Below are 25,895 nucleotides of genomic sequence, written 5' to 3' on the forward strand. Positions count from 1 at the left end.
CGTATGTGCAAGAAGGTCCATCAAGTAATAAAATCTTGAGGTACTTGTTGCAGATTAAATGGTACCTGCAAGGCAAATCACTCGACTCATGAATTCAATGACGCTTTTAAAATTGAACCATCATAGACTTCTCTCATTTAAATAGATACTAGGTGTGATACATGGGACTTGAGCACAATGACACCCACGGGTAGCTGGCACCGCCTTCTAATTCATCCTACTAGGCCGGCGGGAAGGCTATAAGTGATATTCTTCTCGAGAGATAATCAACAATTTAAACAAAACAATGAAAGCACGACAAACACTCATTCAAACTTGCTCCAGTGGTCTCTCCCCGGGCTCACAATCCTCGACGCTAGCTACCCACACAATTTTTGTTGATCAAGGAGATCCTCGGTGCGGTTGGGTTCTCTGAGTAGCCAGTCACAGTGAAAATCTATCGAAGAGCCGTGAGTGTATATTCTTTCTGAGGAAACCATCAAGTGGCTGGTGCAGAGAGGGTGCTGAAAAGACGGACATCAACACTTCTTTAAATCATTCCCTAGAACTGCGGGATCATCAAAGCAGCATCCAGAAACTCTTCTTCCGAATCCAACGAATCTGAACACACATCCGGCATCGGCTTTTCCTCCTCGGTTTCTTTTGGATCTTTTAACTGGACTCGCTGAACAATGATTTCCAGACCTTGACTGATGTCTCTTGAACATTCAAAGTCCTCTCGGATCATTGCCTCCTTTGCGTTCTTCTCCCAGATGTCCAATTCACTTCGCTTGTTTTGTATCTCTTTGAGTTGCGCATGTAATCTCCTTTCAAAGAGATCTTTGTTGCGCTTGAGTTCCTCAATCGCAGATCGCAGCTCCCTCCGGAGACCCTCGACCTTCTCTGACCGATTTGTATCTTCCAAGGCTTCCAGGAAAAGCTGTGCATTCTCAGCAAGTCGCTCAATACCAGCTGCAGTTTTCCGAAGCCGGTGCACAGCAGAATGTCGCAGTTCTCGCAGGAGGCCAATGAACGCGTCAAGGGGGAATCTCAGATTATTGATCAGCGGGTGAGACTGAGGGGAGAATATTTTGGTCCATTCGGTAAGTTCGACCGCTTCGGGACAGTCCCATCCATTCGCTGTTAAGAGTTGAGGGAAATGTTGCTGAGCAAACTCAAAGCAACTCTCCTCGAGCAGCTCTTGTATAGTCGTCAAAAGCATATGCTGAGACCGATAGTGAATATAGACCGGATAGAGCGATCGGACCGCTGAAGCGGTGCTTCTGCCCTGCTCTGAACATTTTGCGGAAGTGACCTGATTATCACCAAGTGTCTGCTCGCCTTCGACTTCGGTGTGAGACGTGACTGTTATGTCTTTTGAAACCTCCCTATTCGATATCTCCCTTACAGTGTTGGCCTCATCTCTCGCAGCCTCTTTCTCTGAAGCTTCTCTCTCTGCGCTCAGGGTAGGTGACACATCAAATAGCTCCGGAAATCAATTTCGGGCATTCAATGTCGAGTCGAAAACTTGGCTCTTCAGAAGTTTTTTAGCCACAGCGCTGGTGCGATCGATATTATATTCTCGTAGGATATCGGTGAGAGCAACTTTGTTCTGTTTAACTAACCCCTTCACAGCCTTCAATTTTCTCACCTGAGAATTCGTCCCACGGAAAATATGCTGACAGGCCAAGTATATCAGCCTCTCGTCCGGATCGCTTTGCAACATCTTTTCTGAACCTGGTCATTGTCTTTGAATTACTGAGCTTTACCTCTAATTTATGTGATAATCGTCTAAGACTCAATGCTGCATCATTATGCAAACGGAAACCGGCAGCGTTAAGATTTCGCGTTCGGAACCACTATCAGCATGTCATTTCTGGCTCAATCAACCAAGCTTCTGATTGAAAGCGACGAGGCTGTGTAGATACCAGCTAGATAATAGAGGTTTGGAATCCGGGAACGTAATCCTTCAATACCTGAGAAGCAAGGTGAGACGCACACATTCCACCGATGTATCTTTCTGGCATTCCGCGTTCGTGGATATCGACGACATAGAAGCCTTTATATCTATAATCCGAACTATGAGACGTGGAAGATTGCTCAAAATGAACTTAGTAAACAAGCATACAACAAGTATAATATGACGGAATTGGACAAGTGATCTTCGTCTCTAAACGTGAATTCTAAACACCGGCGGCAACCATCGAAATTAGCCCCTTCTCTATTCTCAATCTAATGACTTGGTCATCTACCTCAACCTTCCCGGAGAAAACAAAAGGATGATATGCTTGCAGAGCATGAACAAAACGCAGTATTTTCGGCATATCAATCACCAGAATCGTCGGAAAAGGAAGTATCAATGCTCTCACTCGTTCCCAGCTCAATTCTCCCAGAACGGAAAAACCTTCAACGTCAAAGGCTGAGGAGTCCGTGGAGGTCTTATCAGTTTAATGATAATATCATTCGTTGAAAGATTCTGTTTGCGACCCTCAAGATATCCGCTTCACTTTGTGTGAGACTCTATAGTTAATATCCAAAAAGAGTACATGTCACCTAGGAGCGGTTGTGTCTTGCGGGCGATAATATCCATCACGCCCTCATACCAGTCTCTCTCAGGTCCTGTTATTCTATAGCATATGAAATTACTCAAATTGATCTCAGAGCAGCCTCAGGTAATAGCCCCGACTTTGCGAATACATTCCAACCGGACCGGGGGAAACCGCCTCGAAGCAACTTGTGTAACTTGAAGCGGCTCGAAAGATATTGGCTGAAATTTTGGCCGTGATCAGATGTTTTATTGTTGCTATTTGAAGCCTCCTTGGAAGATATGCTATTCGGAACGGGAATAGAATTATCGTACCTATGCAAAGCTGAGTTCAGGAGTTATTGGAACACTCTGTCCTGGTCCGAGTAAACATAATATATTCTCAATAGCCAGGAAATCTTAGATCCCTGACTTTCCACGAAGATCAGATTTTCGGAGCCTTCTCCCAGGCAAGACTCTGCAGACAAGGGCATGTACTCTCATGGAAAGCTTGTCGAGTCAAGCAGAGCTTCCAAAGAATTAAATTGAGCTATCTTAGACAAGGTGTCCCACTCAATGTTGAAAATTGCCCACAAAGCCGAGCATGATCATATACAGGCAGAACTCGATCTAATTCAAAAGAAATACAAGGAAACGTTCTCTGCGCTTGAAGGGACATTTACGTGTCATGTCTGACTGAATGGTATCACTGGACAAAGCTTTCTGACTCCACTCCGATCGATTGAGACGAAATTTCAAAGCATCAGAATCGCAATAAGGCCGTAACCGCAGTTAACAATACTGCCACCCCATAAGAGTGTGGTGAGACCAAATACGCCGCCGAAACACTAGGAACGGATGAGCTTGAAGAAGACACGGGAGCAGCAACAGAGGTAGAAGTCGAGGAAGTGACACGAGTGCTTGGCACCGTAGAAAGTAAAGAGGACGAAGAAGAAGCAACAGTCCGGGCAGAGCTGATACTAGTCGACTCTGACGAGGACGAGTTGGAAGCAGAAACCGCCTTGACAGCAGTCGAACCGAGTGTTTTGTTGGCCGAGGTCGTACCGTTACTCGTCTGGATGCTGGTATAGGCGCCAGTCTTGTCGGAATAGGTGTAGGTCGAGGCTGGATTGTAGTTGATCACTTTGACGGACTCAACGTACATGGTGAACGGGCCGGTAGTGTAATCAGTCTCCCCACCCGCCCAGGTAATGGTTCCTTCGGCGTTGCTGGGATCACCACCGGCCCAAATCCCGATCTTGACACGCATGGGTGTCTGGGGGTAATTGTTCCCGTTTAAGGCATCGGCATACTCCAATGTGCGCACGACCTCGCCATCCAAAAGCCATTCGATACGGCTGGAGGTCCAGTCCACGGTGTAGATGTGAAATTGCTCCTCGGGACTTGTGACGTTAACGGTAGTAGCGCGATTGTAAAGTGTCGTGTTACCTTTGCCGAAGTAGTCCGTTTGGATCGATGCGTCGTATGTACTGATTTGCTCCTAGTCAAAGTTTAGCCCCCGTCCATAGTCGAGGTCAGAGGGGAAGAGCTTCCTAGGAGTAAGAGGGTATAATCTCACCCAGTCAATCTCGTCAAGGTCGTCCGACTCCATCACGGCTGTGCTGATAATGCCGGTCCCGTTGGCGGCCTTCATCTTGACCTCTACTCGACCAAAGAAAATGTAGAAGTCACTTTCAATCGTCGGAGCATCACCTTGTTCCGAAATCGTGAATTTGGCACCCAGAGAAGTGCTTTCGACCGCTCCACCCGTGGTGTTCCATTTGTCGAACGCCGAGGATCCTGATGTGAAGTCCGTGGTGATCGTCCACTGGGAGAGCCCAGTGTCGGCAGGACATGTTTCTGTAGGTGAAAATCAGCGTCTGAGTGCGGAGAGTGAAGCGGAAGACAGATTAGAGACTACTTTCTAGTGGATTGCAGCTCGTATACGTTTGGGCAGCACCAAATCGAGCAGTAGCCAAAGCAACTACTGCCCAGCATTGGTATAAGCTCAGGCGCATCGTCAAAAAGCTTTTAGTTCGCCCTGGCTAGACCCGAACTTAGCTCAAACAGAGATCGAAGAAGGAGACGGCAAGCGCAAGACAATTGAAAGGTCTACGATCATGTACCGTACCCTTCAAACAGAATATTTACCAGAGAAAGCTCCGTCTTTAAAGTACATAGAGTCAGTCCCACCAGACCTGGAACCTGGTAACACTGGGTTCCCTGTTCCTACCGACACAATCGATTCATCTCGGGAGGAAAGACTTTTCTTGGATATGACTTCACCCCATGGATTGCTAAATCAGCAAATAATTTGCCCCCAGCAGATCAGAATCAGGTGGGTGAAACAATTGCGTGGATGTTCATCGCAATAAGACATCGCGTGGTTAGGGTCCACTTCAAAAAGCTTGGTTGGCCGAGGACCGCGCGAGTGCTTGCGTGGAGAGCGTCATCCTTCGTGGATTGTGTACGTACACCACACGATGGTGGAGCCGAACTTCGGTCGGAAAGTGTAGCCTTGAGTTGAGCGGATCAGTTGGCTCTTTTTCACAGATCGGACCCGTTGAGCCGCGTTGCCATCTAAAAATAAAAAAAAAACATGCGCCATGGAACTCGCGACGGGAAGAGGAAAATGCTGGATGACGGTGGGATTACAATTAAACTTCTCTTATTCAGATTCTTGCTTCGGACAGCTCCAATGGAGTGGCATGTGCCGTTTATCCGGGGCATATCCCAGAGATTAGCTGTATGTATTAACAGATTTAACGAACAAGGCAGTGCAAATTGACAGATGTGTGGGTTCAGAATGGTTCACCCTAGCGACGGCACGACAGAGGGAAGAGAGTACAGAATTGGGATTCTCCGTGCATGAGCTTCAGGTCATGGATTCCAACCATGGACAGCATTTCCACTAGTAAGATGACTACATGTGTTTTGCGCCAAACACCCAAGATTCCCAGATCGAGTTGAGCAATTGCTACCGCATGGGACCATATGCAACATTTGGTCCAAACACACGACGACTCTCCAAACAACGAATTCTTATCCTTTCACTCAAAATGTAAACAGGCATCATCAACCTAGGTAGAGTTGGACCGACTTATTCAAGGGCTGGCCTCACATCAAGCATCCCTCCTTGATGCTCGAATGGAACTCACTCATACCCACACGTACTCGGCGGAAGCCCGGTTGACTCGACCCGTTACCTTGCGGTCTCGCCACTGGGTCTTTGCCCTTCAGGGTGTCGGTACCTGGCGACCCGGAGCGACCAGCCGGACTGACCGGGGAAGCGAGCCAGGCTGCCGTTGGAGTTGTCCGCTCAAGAGCGTAGACCTCAACCATCCACTCGTACCAAACTTTCCGATCATCTGTTTGGCGGTACATTGTTACAACAACCTCCCCATTGTCAGGGACATTGAGAGGAGTCTAGGCAGCGTTGTTTTTTGTCAGCGGTCTGAAAGACATTTCTTAATAGCTTTTGCGAGATCATTTCGTACCTTCAGAGGGAAATAAATTGGGAACCAGCTGATCATAGTAGCACTTTTGGCGTCCATAGTCACAGGATTGGTCGAGAGCTCGACATCCCCGTACAGGACAGTCTCAAAATACCCGGCGATACCGTGGCAGACTCCGCGGTTCTGTGTGGGGAAAGAGAGACGAGTTTGACGCACATTGTGCGCATTCGAGACGGTGGATGATGTTTGCGACGGTGGGGGAATGTTTCGATTGGGGTGCGAGAAAGTCCAAGCGGTTTGAACAAATGGAGTGGGAAACTCCGTAGCGGGAGTTGGTGAAGATGTTCCAGAGGCACGACTTGAGGAGTGCTGGTTCAAGGGTTCGGTGTTCGTAGTCGACTCTGCAGTAGACAGGAAGTCGATGGCGTGGAGCATCACGACATACGGTGTCTCAGGCGCGGCGGGATTGGAGACCGTCTGGTTCACAATATCGCTGTGTAGCTTTGGAGCAGAAATCGGCGTCAGGTGGGCCGAATAGGATGCAGGGATTGAAATTCCGTGCGCAGGGTGGATCAGATCATTGATACCGTCCAGACATTCGGGAGAGAGCTCATTATCTGCAAACGATCCAAGCAGTTCCGAAACAACGATATCAACGTGCGTGTACACACCATCAGATAAGCCGCTGGGACTTGCTGATGTCTCAGATGCAGCGTTGCCTGCACCTTGTGACTCATCACCTGCCTGCTGGGTCTCCGTCGTTGTCGTCGCTAGCCTTGAAACTCGAGGGCCTTTCCAGCTCCGCATGTCGGACTGAACAAGGGTCACTTTACCATCCCAAAGGTTCTCGTTGTGTCGTTGTAGTAGAACAAAGGCATTTTGGTTTTTCTCAACTGCCCACAGATCAATTTCCACTCCAGCCGCTGCGCTGGCCTTCAGCGCTCGGGTTACAAGAGGGCCGCGTCCTGCACCAACAACCGCAACGATAACCTTCCCATCCGGGTGGGAGGTGGGCTTCTTCTGATCCGCCCAATCTTTGAGAGCCTTGGTGATGGCACGCTCGTACCACTCGTACTTGATGGGATCTTTCTCAAAAACTTCGTACGTGATGCTCTCCAAGTTAACAGTCAATGGCTGTAAAGGGGCCTGAAGGTAGTCCTGATACCCGGTTCCAAATCTCTCAATTGGAGTGCGTGGCGGTTGGCGCTCTTGCAGGTTTCGAATGTAAGACAGATGCGGAGTGGGATCGTGATGCTTTTTGGACGCTTTGAGACTAGGGTATTCGGAGGGAGACAGTTGCGATTGAGCTCCTTCGGATTCTTCTGGTTCATCCAAGCCTGGGACCGGCCCAACATTGCATAAAATGATCCATGGAGGGGTGCGCAAACGCATAAGCCGTGCAATGAAGGCCTGGTGGGCTTTGGAAAGCACAGGATACCCTTTCGGATTTTTCAAGAATGAGGAAGCATCGATGGTGAGCAAATGAACCGGCTCAGAATGCCAACGTGACTGAACACACAAAGCGGGCAGTTGTTTGGGCATCGACAAAGCTGGGTCTCGGTAAGTATATCGTGGATACAAGTGGGGAAGTGGATTGGAGTTCGCAAGTGATAACATACCGACAAGCAAACGACTATGATATTTGCAGGTCTTCCTGACCAAATCCCACGCGTCCCAGGTTCCAAAGGGGTCAATTTTCGTTGAGCTGCTGGGTTCCGGCTGGAGGTACTCTTGTCGAGCAAAAGGTGCCAAATCACCCATGGTGTCAACCTCCATCTCAGGATTGTCAACCATCTTTAGCCAAATATGGAATTGGATATATGGACCAAGACTCAAGGCATCCTGTACAGCACGAGCATAATAAACGACCCCTTCGGAATGCAAGTTCCCGTGGTGCAACTTGGGACTTGGTATCAACAAATAGCCAATACCGCAGAATGCGGCATATGCGACTTCAAGCATGAAAACCTGACGGGACAGATCTGCAATAAGGGGATCTGGTGAGCACAAGTCAATCCAGCTGCTTGTGACGCCAACTAATTGACTGATTGCCTCATTCGGAGTCAACCTCGAGTCAAGCTTAGTCAATGGTGGGATGACCAAGGGTCGAGTATTCTGCGATGTGGCCATGGTTCCTAGCCGGTCCGATTTCGGCGACTCCAAATCCGATAGGTAGGAGGAGAGAAGACTCAGGACCCTGGAGTGAAAGTGCGTCGTTGTGATAGGCACAGTGAGCATGTCATACTGGAATTTGCGGATGTGCTAGTTAGCCAAGAGAGATGGACGGATGAGAAGCAGTCATTCAAGGCGAGCACTAACGTTGCTTTCATGTGCCCGAATGACATGGTCAGCGGTCACTGTCAGGGATCGATTTGGCTCATGATGTCCAATACAAAATGTCACCCCCGGATCATCTCCCGCCTCATAATGATCCATGTTGATATGGAAATTTTGGGTGCGGCCAAGTGGGGGTCAAAGTAAATGGAAAAAAGAGCCAGTCCTTCCAGATCAGTCAGAAGGCAAGATTTCCAAGAGATTCCCTAGATAAGCCCCAGACTCGAAGATTCTTTTGTCCTCTCTAGCGATATTCTTAGATTTCGCCTTACAATTGGGTAACGAAAAGACGATCCCAAACAATCGTGATTGTTTAGTTCTCGTTGAATCTTGTGGGGAAGGAAAGAATGCCGGCAGAATCATCAAGGCGGTCAGTTCTGATAAAGATCCTCGGAGGATCGCCGCTCGTTTTGCCTATCCGAAGTTTTTTTTTTATCGACCGCCAAGTTTTTGCTTTCGATCATTCCTCCCACCCGCCGAGTTCGAAGTCATCCAGCATGGTCGACCGCCGATCAGACTCAGACGATGGTGCGCGCGCCAAGCGTCAGAAAATGGATGCCGGCGATCCCAGGGAGAATCCCTACCTGGCTCATATGTACGAGGATTCCAATGGCGCAGACGCAAGCTCTGTCCTGGCCAAATTCAAACGCCACCAGACGACGGCGTCTCTAGCCATGAAGGCCGAGGATGGCAATATCAATCCGTTCAGCGGTCAGCCCTTCTCGACCAAGTATTTTTCTATTTTGAAGTCTCGGCGCGATTTGCCAGTCCATCAGCAGCGGTACGTTCCATGGATTTGTGACGCAGATAGGCTTCTTAGACTGATTGCTTGCTTGTCTTTCTTGCTAGTGATGAATTCCTTCAGCTATACCAACAATCCCAGATCTTGGTCTTTGTTGGTGAAACCGGTTCCGGAAAGACAACGCAGATTCCTCAATTTGTTCTGTTCGATGACCTGCCGCAGAACCAACGCAAAATGGTCGCTTGTACACAGCCGCGTCGTGTCGCAGCCATGTCGGTGGCTCAGCGTGTCGCAGAGGAAATGGATGTTAGGCTTGGAGAAGAAGTCGGTTACAGCATTCGTTTCGAGGACAAGACAGGCCCCAAGACGATCCTCAAGTACATGACCGATGGTATGCTCCTGCGAGAGGCGATGCACGATCACAATCTGTCTCGGTACAGCACAATCATGCTCGACGAAGCCCACGAAAGAACAATGGCCACAGATGTCCTGATGGGTCTGTTGAAGGAGGTTGTGCAGCGTCGACCGGATTTGAAGATCATCATCATGTCCGCTACCTTGGATGCACAAAAGTTCCAACGGTATTTCATGGATGCGCCCCTTCTCGCCGTCCCTGGACGTACCCACCCCGTCGAGGTTTTCTACACTCCGGAGCCTGAACAAGACTACGTCGAGGCAGCCATTCGGACAGTCTTGCAGATTCATGCCACGGAAGACGAGGGTGATATTCTTGTGTTTTTGACTGGTGAAGAAGAAATCGAAGATGCTGCCCGGAAAATCAGTATGGAGGCTGAGGAAATGGTGCGCGAGGCCGATGCCGGTCCACTGAAGGTTTATCCGCTTTACGGCAGTCTGCCACCTCACATGCAGCAGCGCATTTTCGACCCTGCGCCAGCTCCTCTCCGTAAGGGTGGGCGACCTGGTCGAAAGGTCATCATCTCTACAAACATTGCCGAAACCTCCCTGACCATCGACGGTATCGTGTATGTGGTGGATCCTGGATTTTCCAAGCAGAAGATTTACAACCCTCGCATTCGTGTTGAATCCCTTCTCGTCTCTCCTATTTCCAAGGCCTCTGCTCAGCAGCGTGCTGGTCGTGCCGGTCGTACACGACCAGGAAAATGCTTCCGTCTGTACACGGAGGAAGCCTTCAAGAAGGAACTGATTGAGCAGACTTACCCGGAAATTCTTCGGTCCAATTTGTCGTCAACTGTTCTCGAGTTGAAGAAGCTGGGAATTGACGACCTTGTCCACTTCGACTTGATGGACCCGCCAGCTCCTGAAACTCTGATGCGAGCCCTTGAAGAGCTCAACTACCTTGCCTGTCTGGACGACGATGGAAATTTGACCGAGCTTGGCCGACTGGCTTCCGATTTCCCTCTCGACCCGGCTCTTGCTGTAATGCTGATCAGCTCACCAGAGTTCTATTGCTCCAACGAGATCCTCTCTATTACCGCCCTTCTCTCTGTTCCCCAGCTCTTTGTTCGTCCTAATTCGCAGCGCAAGCGCGCGGACGAGATGAAGAACTTGTTTGCGCATCAAGATGGTGACCATCTCACTATGCTGAACGTCTATCACGCCTTCAAGAGCCCCGAGGCCCAGGCAAATCCCAAACAATGGTGCCATGACCACTTCCTTTCCCTTCGTTCCCTTCAATCGGCCGATAACGTGCGGATGCAATTGCTTCGCATCATGGAGCGATCGGAGCTTGAGATGATTTCGACACCTTTTGAAGACAAGAAGTATTACGAGAATATCCGCCGCGCTCTTTGCGCCGGTTTCTTTATGCAAGTGGCCAGAAAGGAGTCCCAGGGCAAGAGCGTGTACACAACAATCAAGGACAACCAGAATGTCCTGTTACACCCTTCGACAGTACTAGCTCACGACGCCGAGTGGGTCCTGTACAATGAGTTCGTTCTGACAACGAAGAACTACATTCGCACAGTTACTGCAGTCAAGCCTGAGTGGTTGCTGGTATGTATCTTTATTTGTTATGCTATCTGATGCTGTCATTCATCGCGTGCTAATCCATCGTATAGGACATTGCACCCACTTACTATGATCCTTCCTCCTTCCCGAAGGGTGAGACGCAGACTGCTCTCCTTCGCGCTAGAGACAGACTTGCGCGCAAGGAGAAGATGCGTGCCGAAAAGCGACGATAGACAATCACGACCGCAAGGCTTTCTTTTTGGGTCAATCGCATTTCTTTTTCACGGTTATAGATTCCCTTACTGCGAGTTATGAACCACGTTTTGAAGATAGACACTTTTCTATAGCAGCTCGGTATATTATTAGCCATTTGTGGCACGTGCCCGGGTACTTCATGTTCTTAGGTTGTTTCTTTTTTTTTCTTCTCCTGGATGGACTCTAGTCCGCAACGCGTTGTAACATACATCTCTGACCTCTGCGTGTAATTGGAGAATGAACGGACTCCACCACTTTTTAGCACAAGGTTGCTTGGACCATTTGAGCCGTCTTTCTTATTTCGGCGCCAAGCTGGAATCCTACGCGCGACATACAACTACCCAATTAGGCGTCCGCTTCCGGCCAATTAAAATGATGGGAGAATTACTTGAAGTAGAATAGATTCTGAGACAGAAGACCTTCGGGCTCTTTCCATGCATTGTGTGGCATTTGCTTGCAAAACTGTGGGTGTATCATAGTATACAGTGGATGGAATATGTTACAGAAAGGGGTTACCCAAGATCTCATGCCCGACCAGCAGCGCTTTGAGATGACACGGTAAAGCTTTTTCTCGCATTCTTGCGAGCCCGGCTTGATTTCTGTGATGGACTTTGCGTCGGCCGAGGCATTTGAACATCAGCGGTGTCGATGGAGTGGTCCTGGACGTGTGCAGGGCCCATCATGACTTGCGCCGGACGGAAAGAGAAATTGGATGACGGGGCGGCTTGTTCATCACGTTCAACCGGCGGTGATGAACGTTCGAACTCGATGCTCATTGATGTGCGCCGAGACCGAGAGGACGGGTTGTGGGTTTCGTGAGGTGATGATTGAGGCGCGGGCGAGTGAGATGATTTCAGTAATGAGTCTTCATACTCAAGGTCATGATGGATGTCTCTTTTGAAAGAAGCCTCGATGTGGTATTTTCGCATTTCATAGACCAGCTGTCGAAGCTGAGAAACTTCATTTTTCAATGCGGCTATCTCCTCGTTCGAAGAGCTTTGATTCTGGGCGGAATTCGCTGGATCCGATACCGGAAGCCGGTCAAGAGATTGCTCATTGTGTCGAGGAAGGACAGCAGATAGAGCATCGTGTGCGTGGACAGCAGCGAGCCTATTTAGTTTTCGCGATGTGAGATCATCCTCGGCTGTATCGAGATGGTTGAGCTGCTGACCAAAGTCATGTGCAAAGTCGTAGCATTTCTGCCAGAGTGGGCGAGACAAGTTGTGTTGGGGCGCCATCTCGGCGGCCTTCTTCCATCTTTGCCCCTCTTGATCCACGAGAGGTGTGATGTCATTGTGCTGATAGGGGATGTTTGGGTTGAACCCGCAATGAACCGCGGCTGATATCAGGTTTTGAGACACCTCCTTCTGGCAGCATGAATCACACAGATGTACCATGTACAGCAGCAAACGCTCGACTAGTCTCGGAGAAAGATCCGTAGACGAGACAAGGTAGGTAACTGCTCTCTTCAAAGCGTTGAGGCCCCTCTCCCAGTCCTGCCGGATGCTATAGAAACGGATATATGTGAACAAGGTGTTGAAGTTATCGAAAAACCCTGATTTCCTCGCAGCTTGAAGCCAGGCATCTGCTCGATCGGGCTGATTGAACCGTAATGCAGCCGCAATGAGTTCTGTGTAGATGACGGTGCTGCTCCCATACAATGGCGGAATGACCGTGGTCAGACCGTTGATCTTGCGTCTCCTGAAGAGTCCAATTGCTCCCAAATTCACCGTGTAGCCCTCGCCACTGAGCATTTGTAGGAACAGATCGAAATCCTTCAGGTTTTTGGACTTGCGGAAGAACGAGATGATTGTCACAATGAGCGAGGTGCTCAGATAGAACCGATTGGGCAAGAGTGACTGGAGCAGGAGGTCATTGAGATCATTTTGGCGCGTTTGCGTAAATATGATGAGCAGTTCTCGGAAGGCCGCAGTACGGTCCGGGTCTGCGGACTTGATCAGGTTGCTGGAGATGCGAAGCAGAAGTTCCTGTAGAGACATCTGTTGACTGGTGAATAGCTGAACATACTCCCGTAGCTCTTCGTCGAGTCTGCGGTCGTTTTCTTTTGCCTCTTCGGAGCGCATCGCATCAAAATCCTCAATTGCGTCTGATAAATCCACATTTCGCTTGTGTAGGAGTGCGTTCATCTGCCGCCGGATAACGTTCAATTCATTGAGCAAGTTGTTCACATCGACAGGCGGGACATCAAAATCGGCCCCGTAATTCATCGGTACACCCGCGTATTTATGCGCTATTGATGGCCGAAGCAAGATGCGGATAGCAAATTGTTTGAGTGCAAGCTTTTGCACAGCTTTGATGCGAGCCGTATCCCCCACAACCCAGTCGGGAAGTGCTTCATTCATGGCCGCTCGTAAGGCACTCGCCTCCGCTTCTTGAAGATCAAGGTGCCCGAATTCCTCCGTCGGTACAGGTACATTCTCATCAGCTTGTGAACTCTGAATGCCGAGGCGGCGTGTTGTGTGGAAGGACCGTGCAGGTTGGCTCAGCGTCGTCCGTTGGCGCCCTCTTTGGGGGAATACCATGCCACCAAGCCCTTGGTCGAGAAGGACCCGATTGATACCCCTGCTCTTTCTGCGTGACAGTAGGGACTCGAGGAGCCGTTGTTCTTCGTCCACGAGTTCGGTCACCTCCGCCTTGACCGCGGCAATTTTCTCCGCAAGATCATCTCGACGCTTGGTCTTGGCCTTTGCGTCCGCTAGAGCAGCGGCTGCAAATATGCTTGTGTAAAGCGCCGTGACGGAGTTTCCAATTCTCAATTTCCTCTTGCTGGCAGCTGTTGCCGACCGCGAAGTGACGCTGTTGGTAACGGTACTCAAACAGGACACACACCGGCAGGATGCCTGCGACGGAGCGGCACGGGACCACATGCTTTGCATTATCGGGGCATTTCTGAGCGGCGTATTCGATCGGAAGATGTTGTTGAAGGGACCGGTGCAGGCCCTGGCTGCTTCGATGGTTCAAAATTTAACGGTCCGTTCGCTGATCGAACGATCTCAAGTGAAAGGATATCGTGAAATTCCGGCGCGCGGCCCAAATCTTCCAGTGCAAACAGTGCAAACAGGCTGTGGCTCCCCCGACTGGGTCCCCTGATGTGTCTGTACTTCGACGATTGTTCAGTAGCAGCAACTCACCCTTTCTCTCTTCTTTCGGCTTCAGATTTACACAATGGTATCGCGCTTACTTCTTCTTGCGGCCAGTGTCCTTGCGCTGAGCAGCGGTATCGCGAATGCCCATGGCACACACTCTAGTGACGGGAAGCCCCCCTCTGATGATTGGGCCACGAGACACATGATAGGTAAGTGAGGCTATGTTTCCTTCTCCGATACTCATAAGATCGAGCAACTAATTGCCACAACAGAGGAACACCATATCGAAGGCTTTGACCCGTCATCATTCTTCACATTACACGACTACGATTCTTCTGGCTCATGGACCCCGGACGAAGTTCGCAAAACATACGGTCTTGATGACGAGTCCAACAAAGGCGTCTCCGAGTCCAGCAAAGAGTCCGCCGTGCGCGCTGTCTTCGATCTATTCGACCCGCAACACACAGGTCTGATCAGTCGCGAGAACTTCGTGAGAACGATTGCTGCGGGGAGAAGACTACCCGATCTCGGCTTTGGACCTGGTCACCACGGCGATTTGGAGTATGAATATGAAATTCATCATTTTGAGAAGTTCCACGGCGATGATGCAAAGGAGGAGGATCTCACTCATCCTGAGGACATCGAGCATTTCCGCCTGCACGACGAGATGGAGGCCGCCCAAATGCGGCTCGACAAGCTGGAGGATATGCAAATTGTTGAAGCAAACATTCCCTCCAAATTCCGCCGTGGGAACTAGAGGATTTGTTCACTGGAGTTCCTTCCTCTATTCCATTTTCATGTTCATGTCATGTAAATAGACTATCGCACTGATTCTTATGGGTGTCACGAATCAATGATTGAAGATGCGCAACTTGCGCCAAAGAATTCCGACCCGTGCCCTGGGAGGCACATGCATGATTCGAGAAATGGCCACGCCGCATACTCAAGGCATATTGTCTGGAAACAGGAGAACATTCATTTCTTCCAAAGATGGCCACCAATGTGACCACATGCCCTGTTCATGAGCATACGTGCTCACTTCGGTCAACAAGTCGTTGAGAGGGGCGTCCAGATCCAATGAATCCGATGCAGCATTTGTCGCGGGAGTAGTGCCAGAGGTTGACGGATCTGTCGCACGTTCAGCGCCTTCTATCTCTTGAATGTATTGATGTGAACGGTCCACGACTCGGAACTCATGAATAGATTGGTGCAGGATGTCAAAGTCCTTTCTTGACTTTCCCTGATATCGTGCTCTGTCGGAACTTGCTCTCTCGTATAGAAGGGAGGCATGCTTGATCGTGGTCATCTGCAAAATCGATACGTCGTCAACGATAGGGCTCTATTTTGACAAGGCCACGCAAGGCAAACTGAGGCGCCACTCACCCAACTCTCGCCCAGCTTCCACTCACGCCGGAATACCTCAAGGTAAGCGAGGCAATATTGCAAGTGTTGCCCAGCATGAGGGCTTCGGCCCAGATTCATCTGGGGGAATTTGGAGACATAAAGATTCATGTAGGCAGCCGAGAAGGCGCAGAATCCCACAAATGGCGTTAAAAGCTCCGACCCACACTCTGCAGCCTCGTGCAGGATCCTCGCAATATGTTCAGTGGCTCCAAACATTTCAAGCGCACTTTTGTCCCACCAACCAGGGGGTGCCTCCGCCTGAAGTTGAGGGTGATCTACTGGACCTCTGGGAAGTGTTTCGGAAGTCGGTAGAAACGGGAAATATTCGCGGTGAAGCATGAGGGTGCTATGGGCGGCGTTGAAGGTTAGTCATTTTGTTCCCAGACATCGAAGCTGAGCAGCGCAACCCACCAGAGGTAATAAATCAAGTTCACGTAAGTGAAGGACTCCCCATATCCAAGTGTGATATGAGCAACAACGGAGTTCTCCGGGTAGTGCAGACGGTGATGCTGGTTTGCACGCCACTCTTCGAGGCGGTTGCGAGTATTTGACCACGGCGATCCAGGCACCCAGGGACAATTCCTGGGTGCGCACATCTCCGGTGCTCGTCGTCCATCATTCAGAACAAAGGTCATTACGTGTGTCCAGATGTCAAATCCTGCCACCAGAACTTCGAACGCTTGGGTGATATCCAGCAGATGAGAGTTACGATTCTGGAGAGTTGCAAGACTCTGTTCCATACTGCTCCTTTGGGATGTCGCGTCGGTTCCGAAAGCAAATTCGACTGCTGAGAATGGACGCAGGACCTTGATCTTCTCCATCTCAGACAAGGGGAGCATAGGCGGGTTATAGGTTCCTGAGCTGATAAGGCGTTCCATAATGAAGCATGCCCACATTGTTCGATTCTGGACCGCAGAAGCAATAGCTTCCTGGCTGGGATCCTGACTGCCGGATGACTGTGGATCAGCAGGATATGGTGCTATTTGGAGGCTATTGATTGCCTGCATGATCCGAATTGCGATCCCTACAGGTGTGAGCTCGCAATGGACAGACATCTCATGCATTTTCTTGCAAACTTACCGCAGTAGATCCAAGCGCGATGAAACTCCCGTGACCCCCATTCAAACAGACCCATTACGAGCAAAGCCTGGGCAACTTGAAGCCTCGGTGCCTGAAAAGAACTGTGAGCCAACATGGCTCGGGCGTAGGACGCATATTGCTCCCTGGACAATAAAGTTTCTAGCCCGGCCAAGTTCGATTGCGCGAAGTAACAATGCGTGACTGAAAGAATGGCTGCCAGCAGCGTCTTGGTATCATTATGACACGTTGTTTGCAGCTCTTGCATGAAGCTGGGAAGATGAAGAATACCAAGCTCTGGAAATTTGTTGATGAAGATATTCAGCACCTTCAGTACAATGTTCGCCGAAAGATTCCGAATATGCTCATCGGTAAAGTCGCTATAAGATAGATGCATGGGAGGCTGACAACGAACACCTGCAGCGCCTTGAGATTGCCCTGTTGAGCGAGGTATCTCGTTCAAACCCGGCTCATTTGTCAAGGCAGATGGAGAGCTGCCGGCTGCAGACGGATCCGCTCTACGGGCCGGATCAGGACCTCTATGGGGCGTGCTTTGAGGCCTACTCTGCGGTCGAGTAAGGACGCAGTCTGCAATCCCGCCGCTTCTTCTTTGACATTTTCGACATGGTGCTTTTCCCGTGTTCACACATTTGATTTTTGATCGCCTATGATGGTGTGTGAGCGGAGTTTCCGAGATATAAAGTCTGAATTGAGAGACTCACCGGCAAAATTCACATGACAGGCTTGACCGCATTATAACATGCCCAATTGAGTCAACCTGCGTCAGGCCTTGGGGCTACACACACAGTACGCCAGTACACCGTCGGAACTCGGGAATGCAAATGCTGTCGGTCCCGGCGTGCAGGTGGGCCTCGAGTCTGAAAGCCGAAAATGCTGAGTCATCTAATCGGTCCGGGCGTCCATAGTAGCACGGTGGTAGATAGGAATGACCCGGAGACAGACACATGCTCGCTTCTTGGAAGGAGCGATTTCGATCGCCTACTTTAGTAGGGACCTGATCACAGATCAATATTTGGTGCGAGTTCTGTAGTTGAAAACCTTCAGATCACCTGAAATGCAGGCAACTTACCTACCTATCAATGCGGCATTGGCTCAAAATGTCTCCTTTCATACTCAGGCAGACATGAAACACCTGCTAGAGACATAGAAAGCCAGTTCACACAAGAATCAGGCAGGTCGAGTGAACATCTACATGCCATCCGTTCTCAAGTAGGATTGGCCAAAAAAACTACATCGATATTTGCATCCCTATTCCCCGAGAGCTTGATGTGATATGGATTTATAGGGATTGGCATCATGTTCCAAGGTAATGGGGTATATCTAGGGTCAAAGTAGATTATTGGAGGCTTAGGCTCGACCACCCGATGTACTGCAAGCACGACACTGGCAAAACTATCACCCAAGGGCATAGACTCGCAATGTTGAATCGCAGACACGAGATAGAATAGGTATGGTAAATGTGGTCGGAGAAGTACGCTAGCGCTTTATGTGTTAACATGGGGGAATAATGATCATGAATAAGTCGAAAGAGTGGGCCACTATAACAATTTGATGATCCATCTCACAAAACCATGAAGTGGCATGAGGCAGATCGGCGGATAGGTATTACGCTTTCCGCCCATCACTTTACGGGACATGACACCTGATTCAGGCTTGAGGGTGATGAGTTATGGTGATCAATTATAGGCTCAAAGCGAAATCCTGTCGCAAAGACGTAATGACGGAAAGAGAGGCATGAAATTCGTCGGCTGAGAAAGCAGGATACGAGTGTGATATGCCATGTATGGAGCAGATTGTCTCGGGCCGTGGACGTGATAATTCGCTTTCAGTAATCCATTGATGGATGGCCTAGTTTGTCAACAGAATCGATCACACTTAATGAAGTTAGCAATGAAAAAAAAAATCTTTGAAAAAGGGGAAGTACGTACGAGTACTGCTTGGTGAGCGTTCCCTCCCCCCCCTTGGACAAATCAATGTTGAAGACGTAGAAATTCCCATCGCTGGTGACAACCATCACCTGCGGCGTGTTGCTGCTCATGGCAACAACACTCCTCAGCGGTCCATTGTTACCGACGTTACCAGTACTTTGAGCTGAGCGAGGAAGCTTGAACCAGGCAAAGTCGCGTGCGGGCTCCCACATCTCACTCACACCCTTGGGCAGGTAACCTCCCATCTTGGCAGCAACAGCACCGCCAACATTCTGTGAAGTCCGCCGGATCATGCCCATCAATGTGCCGTTGTGCTTTCTGTTTTCCAGATCGGCACCCGTCTCACCACCGTGCTCATCCTCGTCATGCTGTCCATAGAGGCTGCTGGCGGATTGCGAGTCACGGCCAACTGGCGAGTGGGCAGATGAGGCATCTGAAGTAGGTCCCTGCTGGGTTAGTCTGAACAAATGGATTGTCTCGGTGGAGGATGAGACGCAGAGCAAGGTTGAAGTGGTGTTAAAAGACATGCTGTAGATCCGGGAAGGCATAGACCCGCGCCGGAACTGATAAAGTTTGCGACCATCGGGGACGGAGAAGACACGGATGATAGTGCCCTTGTCAGAGGCAGTCGCAAGTAGTGTGCCATCACTATTCAATGTGATACAGGCCAGTGGTGAGCGATGGGCTTCGATGACATTAATCGCTTCTAGCTTGGACGCATCAAATATGAGGACGTCCCCAGTGGTTGGCGAGACATGCGACGCTCCTGGGGGAGCGTGGGCCGGTTGCTTAGCTGTCGTGGAAGCCTTTTGAGGAAGTGGGTATGCCATGTAACAATTATCCGACGAGGGCGCCAGGGCACAGATCGCTGTCCTATATCAGTCATTGCTCTGTATCATGAAAGTCTTCCACCCTAGCCCCTTGAGACCTTACCGTGCGGATTGGGCGAAGTATCGATTGTGGAAAGGAGGCCCATTGTTTGAATGTCGTAGAGGTAGATCTGGTCCTCGAGCACGATCACTAAACGCTTCCGATTCAACTTCACAGAAAGCACCGTCGTTGGAAATGTGAGTTCACATATTGTGCTTTGACGCTGCTCAGAAAATAGAATTCATTAGACACGCCGCTTCAGGCCAAAGTAGCCCGCACTATGCTAATTCACGGTTGGGGGGAGGGGGCCGCCTTGAGGACGCAGGCTCCGGACGAACCTTGGTGTTCGTGATCTGAAGTCGTCGCGGAGAGAGAATCAACGCAACTAGGGAGGTTGAGAAGAGCATCTCAATAACCGCAATGTTGCCTTCCTTTGTTTCATAGCTCTTGGCGAAGGGATCGGTCGTGAAGATGCGGAAGCCTCTAGACGTGGCTGAGGGAAGAATTCAGTGACAAGTCGATAAGGAGGATACCCTTAAAGACAGAGCGAAAGGGTTCGGCTAGCTTACCCACAGCCAGGTAGCTGTAGTCCTGGTTGAAGGTCACAAAGTTCATCGCCATTTTTCCACCAGATGCGTGATGTCACCGGAGATCAGAAATTATTGCGGAGAAGTTATACCCCGCTTGGTGGTGACGCGACGGGCGTTGGATCGGTACGCTGTCAGCTCTCAAAGTCGGCCCTGAAGCACCCTAGATCTTGCTCATCGCTGGCCACAAAGCACAACCAGGAAGTGCGTCTGATACACAAAATACAAGCAACGCGATGAACAGGCTCCAGGCAAACTTGGAAGAACTTTTGCTGTCGCAAGCGAGTTCACCGAGGCGCTTGGGCCACACCTTGATTCTCCACCGCCCTCCGGCCTTCTTATCATCTTCCATGTGCTTATCGTCGCCTCGGTCGTGACTGTAAACGCCCTTGATGTAGCAGTCCAGTCACCTCGAGGTTCTCATGAATGATGGTCGGTGATTTTGTAAAATCAACTCTACCAGTCTCGCAATAATTAGTTGAGTCATCTGTCAAGCCTTGTGCCTCCTTGAATGTGATCATCCAACACGCGCTCCACTCGGCGAGGGGCAATGGTGTGAGGATGGAGATGGTTGTATATTGCGGTGGATCCTAATAAATTTCTCACTCAATGTTCAAAATGTGGTCAGCCCTGATCACCTATGGGTTTACTTCAACTCCCATTCCACAAGTATTGTTGGACCAGGTACTCACTGTTCACTCCCTCAACCCTATGTAAAATTCTACCTATGCGCCATATTGAGAGTGATGGGACTCCAAAAAAAGATGACATGAGGTTTTTCTGCTAATTCAATGCCATTCTCACGGTGACAAGGAAAGCTATCGAAGAACCACCTAGTAGACATACTTGCGGCACTCGCCTGGACATTTCATTCAGGTACCTACCCTTCAATCGAACATCCATACTATCAATAGTATTGGCCAAGCGGCACTGCCTTTGAGACAAAAATATAAGATCACAAAAGATCAATGGGCCTGAATGCTATCAAATAATGAATATAGAAGCAGTGATGAAAAAGCATCTCCTGAACCCGGACAGCTGGGATTGAAACTTAGGCTGGTTATCTCGTACCTGACTCGAGTCCTCGCTCGTTAGTGAGTACGGGTCAGAGCACATACGTACTACAATTTCCAGAAGATGCACTTAGAGAAACCCGGTCGGCCGCCCCAGGCACCCCGACTGAGAGCTTCTTGAAATGAAAGAATAAGCAACGCATGTTCGAAACGTTTGATTTATAGATTTCAAAGAAGGATCTAGATACAAGAATGTTGAAGCTGGATCGCGACGACTTCTCTCCCTCCGACCATCCCCTAGGCGACTCAGACAAATGCGTTATTTTAGAGGATATCTCGCCAGGCAGCCAATACTCGCTGGACACGTTATTCGGATGTCAGAACAGCCGAGTCGGACTGGGGGGATGACCACGATCATGCGTGGCGCGTATGCAAAGAGGTACCTCCTTAACAGCGCCATCTTATTTCTCTTTGCGTATATTAGAAGTTGGGTCGTATAACATTCCAGCGACTAATACGCCGACCTCGCAGATATGGAAGTGCTTTGTGCTTTGTACCAAGATAGATGGGGTCGAGTCGCACGCATGAGCACCATCTAGAGTCGGAGTGTTGAAGGGTCTGCATTTTCTTTAGGTTAAAACTTGATATCATGCATTTCCAATTTCCTCCCCCCCCCCCCCCCCTGCCCTTCCCTTTTCGGGAAGCTGAGAGAATGAGACATCTTGACATATCGTATGTAATGCAAGGGTTTACCTGAATTCAGTGATAGGCGATGGGTTCATTCAGGGGGCTGCCTGTCCTCGTCAGCATTGCCAGCGGAACTGTGTCCTGTGGTCACACCAGGGTAGAAAATGTGATCATCCGACCGAGGAGGACATTCATTGACTGGCTGTGGCGAGTCAAGTGATGATCGGAGGGAGGTACCGTGAAATCAAGTAGCAGCTCGTGAGCTACACGCGGTTCCCGATTGCTAGGACTGCCTTCTATGAACCCAATACATAGTGCCAGATTGTTGTCACCAAATCTGGCATCTCAAACGAATGTTTCGAGATGAGCCGTCACTTTGGGATCATGGAGCTACAAGGTAATTGTAGGTTTTCGGATGCTCGTCTTGGCAGGGACCCTCGCCGAAGGTCACATGGATGTGGTGCAGGGACAAAGAGATACCTTTTATGCACGCTAAAGTCCACGGAGCATCATGCGCAATCATGATAGGAGGTAGTCATCGTCAGCCTTATTGAAGAAATGATGGATCATTTGCCATGCACAAGGCAAGAGCGAGGAGAGTCTATCAAAGTGGGTGTGAGTCCTGAGAGACCGGCTCTAGCCATCTTCTCCGCACATGCACCCCTTTTGTCGAGAATTGAACTCGTTCAGGATCACACTCCAGTCAGTAGTCATCTCTCACTAGTAGCCAGGACCTGTCGTATGCAACGATTTGCTGGCGAGCGCTCTTCCGTCCTGCAATGGAGCCCAGCACAACAATCATTTTGGGCGAAAATCACTATTGTCTAAAAGAGAAATAGTGACATTCCTCGGTCCACATCTCTCTCTCTCTCTCTCTCTCTCTCTCTCTCTCTCTCTCTCTCTCTCTCTCTCTCTCTCTCAGGCCAGAAGGTGCACAAGCTGATGATTCGTTCTGATGAACCAAGTCGTTCTCATCGACACCGAGGGGATGGGATTCTTGAAGTGAGATCGTTCTCTGTGGCGGCCCACATCCACAGATTCCAGTCGTACCCCACTTATGCCGGACATCACTAGAATCCCGGGTACTTCTCCAATATGTCCCGCACCGGCGCAGATGTCCGTCGGTAAAAAGTAAAAATGTAATACGCACTCTGATGATGATCTCCACTGAATTTCGGAAGCGAGTGGATCGATGGATCACGGGGGGGATAATCCGGGGTCACACAATCTCCAATTCATCGCCATTTGCGAGCGTAAGCCAGTCTCGATCCCAGCACGGGCCACGCAAGGACGAATCATGGACGTGGGACGCGAAACTCTCACTCCTTGGGCAGACTCGAAGAGACCGGATGGAGTGGACAATCACTCTCAATGTCGTCAGGTCGGAATCATCCTCACGCTCCCCCGATCGGGATCTTGCGTCAACTTGCTCATCAGGACGGGAGAGCCTTTTCAATCCACCGGGTGAACCGTCAGAATCAGCAACAATGACAGTGATCGCTACCTTCTACAACCTGTGCACTGGGACGGAGGAGGGGAAGGAGGGGATAATATCGATATCGCTTTTGCTCTTTTTCTCTTCTGGATCCAATGGAAAGTCTACAAATTGACTTTGCAGCACGAGCCACGGGTCTCCGCAGGAAAGCACGTCCGTCCGGTGATTCCATGGGTCCAAGAGACCTGGGAGTCATCCGAGCTCCGGATGTGTGTCCAAATTTATGAGCTGCGCAAGCGTACAGTATGCTCAAATTCTCAGATGCTAGATGCATAAGCTTGAATGTCTGCCTGGTGTACAGCAAGCGCAATACAAATGGGAATGATCTGGGTTGGCTAGACCAGGATCCAAGGCGGACGGCGACGACCCTGGCGACTACTCTGTGGATGCCAGTGGCCGCCCTAGCGGCAAGACGAGATGGAGAGTCACTTGGTAGAAGAGGCTTTTCCACCCCGCCTGTGGGCATCTACGCGTTGAGGTTGTGAAGACGGAAGATTGAGAAGGGAAGGAGGTGGAGCCATTCACGATGGAGCCAGTGGGGTGGACGATGATGCAGACGCAGACGCAGATGCAGATGCAGATGCAGAGAGCATTGCAGTTGCGGGACGGACGGGGGAGGACAGCAAGGCCGAGAATCCAAAGTCAGCGAAGCAACTCCCCAGGGCTGGCAAGTCGCCTGCTATCACGCACTCGCACCCTCGTACCGAGCGTCAGGAACTCGATCGGGACACCCGCACAAGAAACGGTCGGGGACCGCAATCTCGGCGTCATCACGACGGGCAAAAGGTTCGGCGAAGGGGATTGATTGGCGCCATTGGGATGAGATGCGGCAGTCCAGCCCAAAAGAGGGGCAACTCCCCCGAACTAGACCGGGGAAAGGTCTTGGAAGTTGGAGATTTCAGTAGTCAATCCATACCACTCGTCCGTTCCAACTTGCTTTGGGGATCTTCCCATAACGGTCGCTATTGTCGTGGATGATGAACATCGGACTGGACAGAGACCAAGCGCTGGCTTCACGAGATTGCCCTGCCGTCGAGAGTGTGACGATAGGCTGTCCGACTCATGCAATGCTGGCTGTACCCGCAATCTCCCGCATCAGTTTGATAGTACGACTGTACGAGCCCGGATGTCCTTGGCAGTTGGCACCTCTCAGGCGTGAAAGGCCGCATAGGAGAATACTTCTCATACTTCCATTTGCTCCCGTCCCGGGCCTTGCATCTGAGCCCTGCCTTGCCAGACCTGGTCTGGCCTCCCGTCATGGTTGAGTTGTGACCGGTTTAGTTGTACGTATGTAGTTTCGCTAGTTACGAGTTGCCAATGAGGCCTGCGCGGGTTGGTGGGGCAGTGACGCGATGGGGCTCCGTGCCAGTCGCATGTTTTCAGGGAATCATCGGCGGAGGTATCAATGAAGAGAGTATGGTGGCGCGTGGTCCATTGGTCCCCGATCTCCCTCCTATGAAGTACAACTGCTAGTCTCTGAAAACTCACACTGTCGTCTGAGAATCAACTTGCGACGAAATGGATATTGTCTGCGTCGGGTGAACAAGATCTCGTTGCGCCGCAATGGCCTTTGCTGGAACCAAGTGGAGACTCGTGCGACGCCATGGGCGGGCCCTGGGGGAGCCCGAGGCTGTTGCTGACGCCGATGATAAGGGAGGGACATGGTCGGCATGTACTTTTTTTTGCCTCCCTGAACCCGGTGATTCAGCAAAGGTCTATCCCTCCTCCTCTCTCACCTCGGTACCCAGTCTAGGGTCTAGGATCAGAGTTTCCGCGACGATGGACAGTATCCCATCCAAGAACTTGGTCGCAATCCTGGATGATACGCGGCAACAGTCGATAATTGCGCACACCAGACTCCGGCGGCCGGTCATCTATTCCGTGTGGAGGGGTCGATACTGAGTCTATACATGTAGAGTCTACTATACTAGGAATCAGGCGCAGTTCAGTACACCTTCAGGCCTCCGGTCCTCATGCAGGGATCGGGTGCACACTTCAGTCCACAGTGACCTGGTCCCAGTCTGCCGCACCGAGACTGGCTCAGGCTGGAAGCACTTGGCAGGATGCAGTCTGTTCTTCGCCCCGTTCGAAATAACGTTCCACCAGGCCCACTTGGATCAACGGGGAGGCACTTATCGGCGGGACTGAACGACTGGCGACTCGGTGCTGGATGAGGTACCTCTTGCTGGGGTATCTCTTGTACCCTCGATCTGCGACCTCTCCGTTCACCATCACCACGGATTCACTCCAACGAAGCACCACCAACATCAACGGAAAACCCTCTTAGTCCTTCTCCTCCGCCTTCTCTTTCGCCCACGACTCTCCTGTTGTACTACTACCATTGCCATTTCCCCCCGGCTACGGCACCTCTCTTGATTCCCACCACACGTCCGCCTCCCATCACATTCTGCCTTCTTTCATCCCTCTCTTGCTTGACCTCACACTGTCAACTTTGTGATTGCTCTCCCTCTGCTCGTGTCTGGATTGC

The 25,895-nt window shown here is 50.4% G+C and overlaps 8 protein-coding genes across 8 annotated transcripts; 3 read left to right on the forward strand and 5 right to left on the reverse strand.

Annotated features, from left to right (window-relative positions):
* Positions 1-541: 541 nt before the first annotated feature.
* On the reverse strand, positions 542-1,201 carry POX_d05268 (uncharacterized protein; the record flags this gene model as incomplete). The annotated part of the gene is made up of 1 exon (XM_050114117.1): positions 542-1,201. The coding sequence occupies one exon, from the start codon at positions 1,199-1,201 to the stop codon at positions 542-544; it is 660 nt and encodes a 219-aa protein (XP_049969068.1).
* A 2,065-nt stretch (positions 1,202-3,266) lies between these two features.
* Positions 3,267-8,394, reverse strand: POX_d05269 (uncharacterized protein; the record flags this gene model as incomplete). The annotated part of the gene is made up of 6 exons (XM_050114118.1): positions 3,267-4,004; positions 4,083-4,363; positions 5,662-5,929; positions 6,001-7,508; positions 7,578-8,202; positions 8,278-8,394. The coding sequence occupies 6 exons, from the start codon at positions 8,392-8,394 to the stop codon at positions 3,267-3,269; spliced, it is 3,537 nt and encodes a 1,178-aa protein (XP_049969069.1).
* Positions 8,395-8,789: 395 nt separating this feature from the next.
* POX_d05271 (Pre-mRNA-splicing factor ATP-dependent RNA helicase PRP43) lies at positions 8,790-11,196 on the forward strand (the record flags this gene model as incomplete). The annotated part of the gene is made up of 3 exons (XM_050114119.1): positions 8,790-9,073; positions 9,142-11,008; positions 11,074-11,196. The coding sequence occupies 3 exons, from the start codon at positions 8,790-8,792 to the stop codon at positions 11,194-11,196; spliced, it is 2,274 nt and encodes a 757-aa protein (XP_049969070.1).
* Positions 11,197-11,742: 546 nt separating this feature from the next.
* Positions 11,743-14,115, reverse strand: POX_d05272 (uncharacterized protein; the record flags this gene model as incomplete). Its single annotated transcript, XM_050114120.1, has 1 exon — positions 11,743-14,115. The coding sequence occupies one exon, from the start codon at positions 14,113-14,115 to the stop codon at positions 11,743-11,745; it is 2,373 nt and encodes a 790-aa protein (XP_049969071.1).
* Positions 14,116-14,404: 289 nt separating this feature from the next.
* Positions 14,405-15,082, forward strand: POX_d05273 (uncharacterized protein; the record flags this gene model as incomplete). Its single annotated transcript, XM_050114121.1, has 2 exons — positions 14,405-14,534; positions 14,598-15,082. The coding sequence occupies 2 exons, from the start codon at positions 14,405-14,407 to the stop codon at positions 15,080-15,082; spliced, it is 615 nt and encodes a 204-aa protein (XP_049969072.1).
* A 186-nt stretch (positions 15,083-15,268) lies between these two features.
* On the reverse strand, positions 15,269-17,432 carry POX_d05274 (uncharacterized protein; the record flags this gene model as incomplete). The annotated part of the gene is made up of 5 exons (XM_050114122.1): positions 15,269-15,631; positions 15,709-16,075; positions 16,141-16,753; positions 16,810-17,324; positions 17,371-17,432. 5 exons carry the CDS (start codon positions 17,430-17,432, stop codon positions 15,269-15,271), a joined length of 1,920 nt encoding a protein of 639 aa, XP_049969073.1.
* A 1,220-nt stretch (positions 17,433-18,652) lies between these two features.
* Positions 18,653-20,246, reverse strand: POX_d05275 (Autophagy-related protein 18; the record flags this gene model as incomplete). Its single annotated transcript, XM_050114123.1, has 5 exons — positions 18,653-18,701; positions 18,756-19,623; positions 19,689-19,848; positions 19,964-20,118; positions 20,195-20,246. The coding sequence occupies 5 exons, from the start codon at positions 20,244-20,246 to the stop codon at positions 18,653-18,655; spliced, it is 1,284 nt and encodes a 427-aa protein (XP_049969074.1).
* Positions 20,247-24,970: 4,724 nt separating this feature from the next.
* POX_d05276 (uncharacterized protein) lies at positions 24,971-25,309 on the forward strand (the record flags this gene model as incomplete). Its single annotated transcript, XM_050114124.1, has 1 exon — positions 24,971-25,309. The coding sequence occupies one exon, from the start codon at positions 24,971-24,973 to the stop codon at positions 25,307-25,309; it is 339 nt and encodes a 112-aa protein (XP_049969075.1).
* Positions 25,310-25,895: the final 586 nt, after the last annotated feature.

Source organism: Penicillium oxalicum, chromosome IV, assembly GCF_001723175.1.
Source record: "Penicillium oxalicum strain HP7-1 chromosome IV, whole genome shotgun sequence".
Lineage (NCBI taxonomy): Eukaryota > Fungi > Ascomycota > Eurotiomycetes > Eurotiales > Aspergillaceae > Penicillium > Penicillium oxalicum.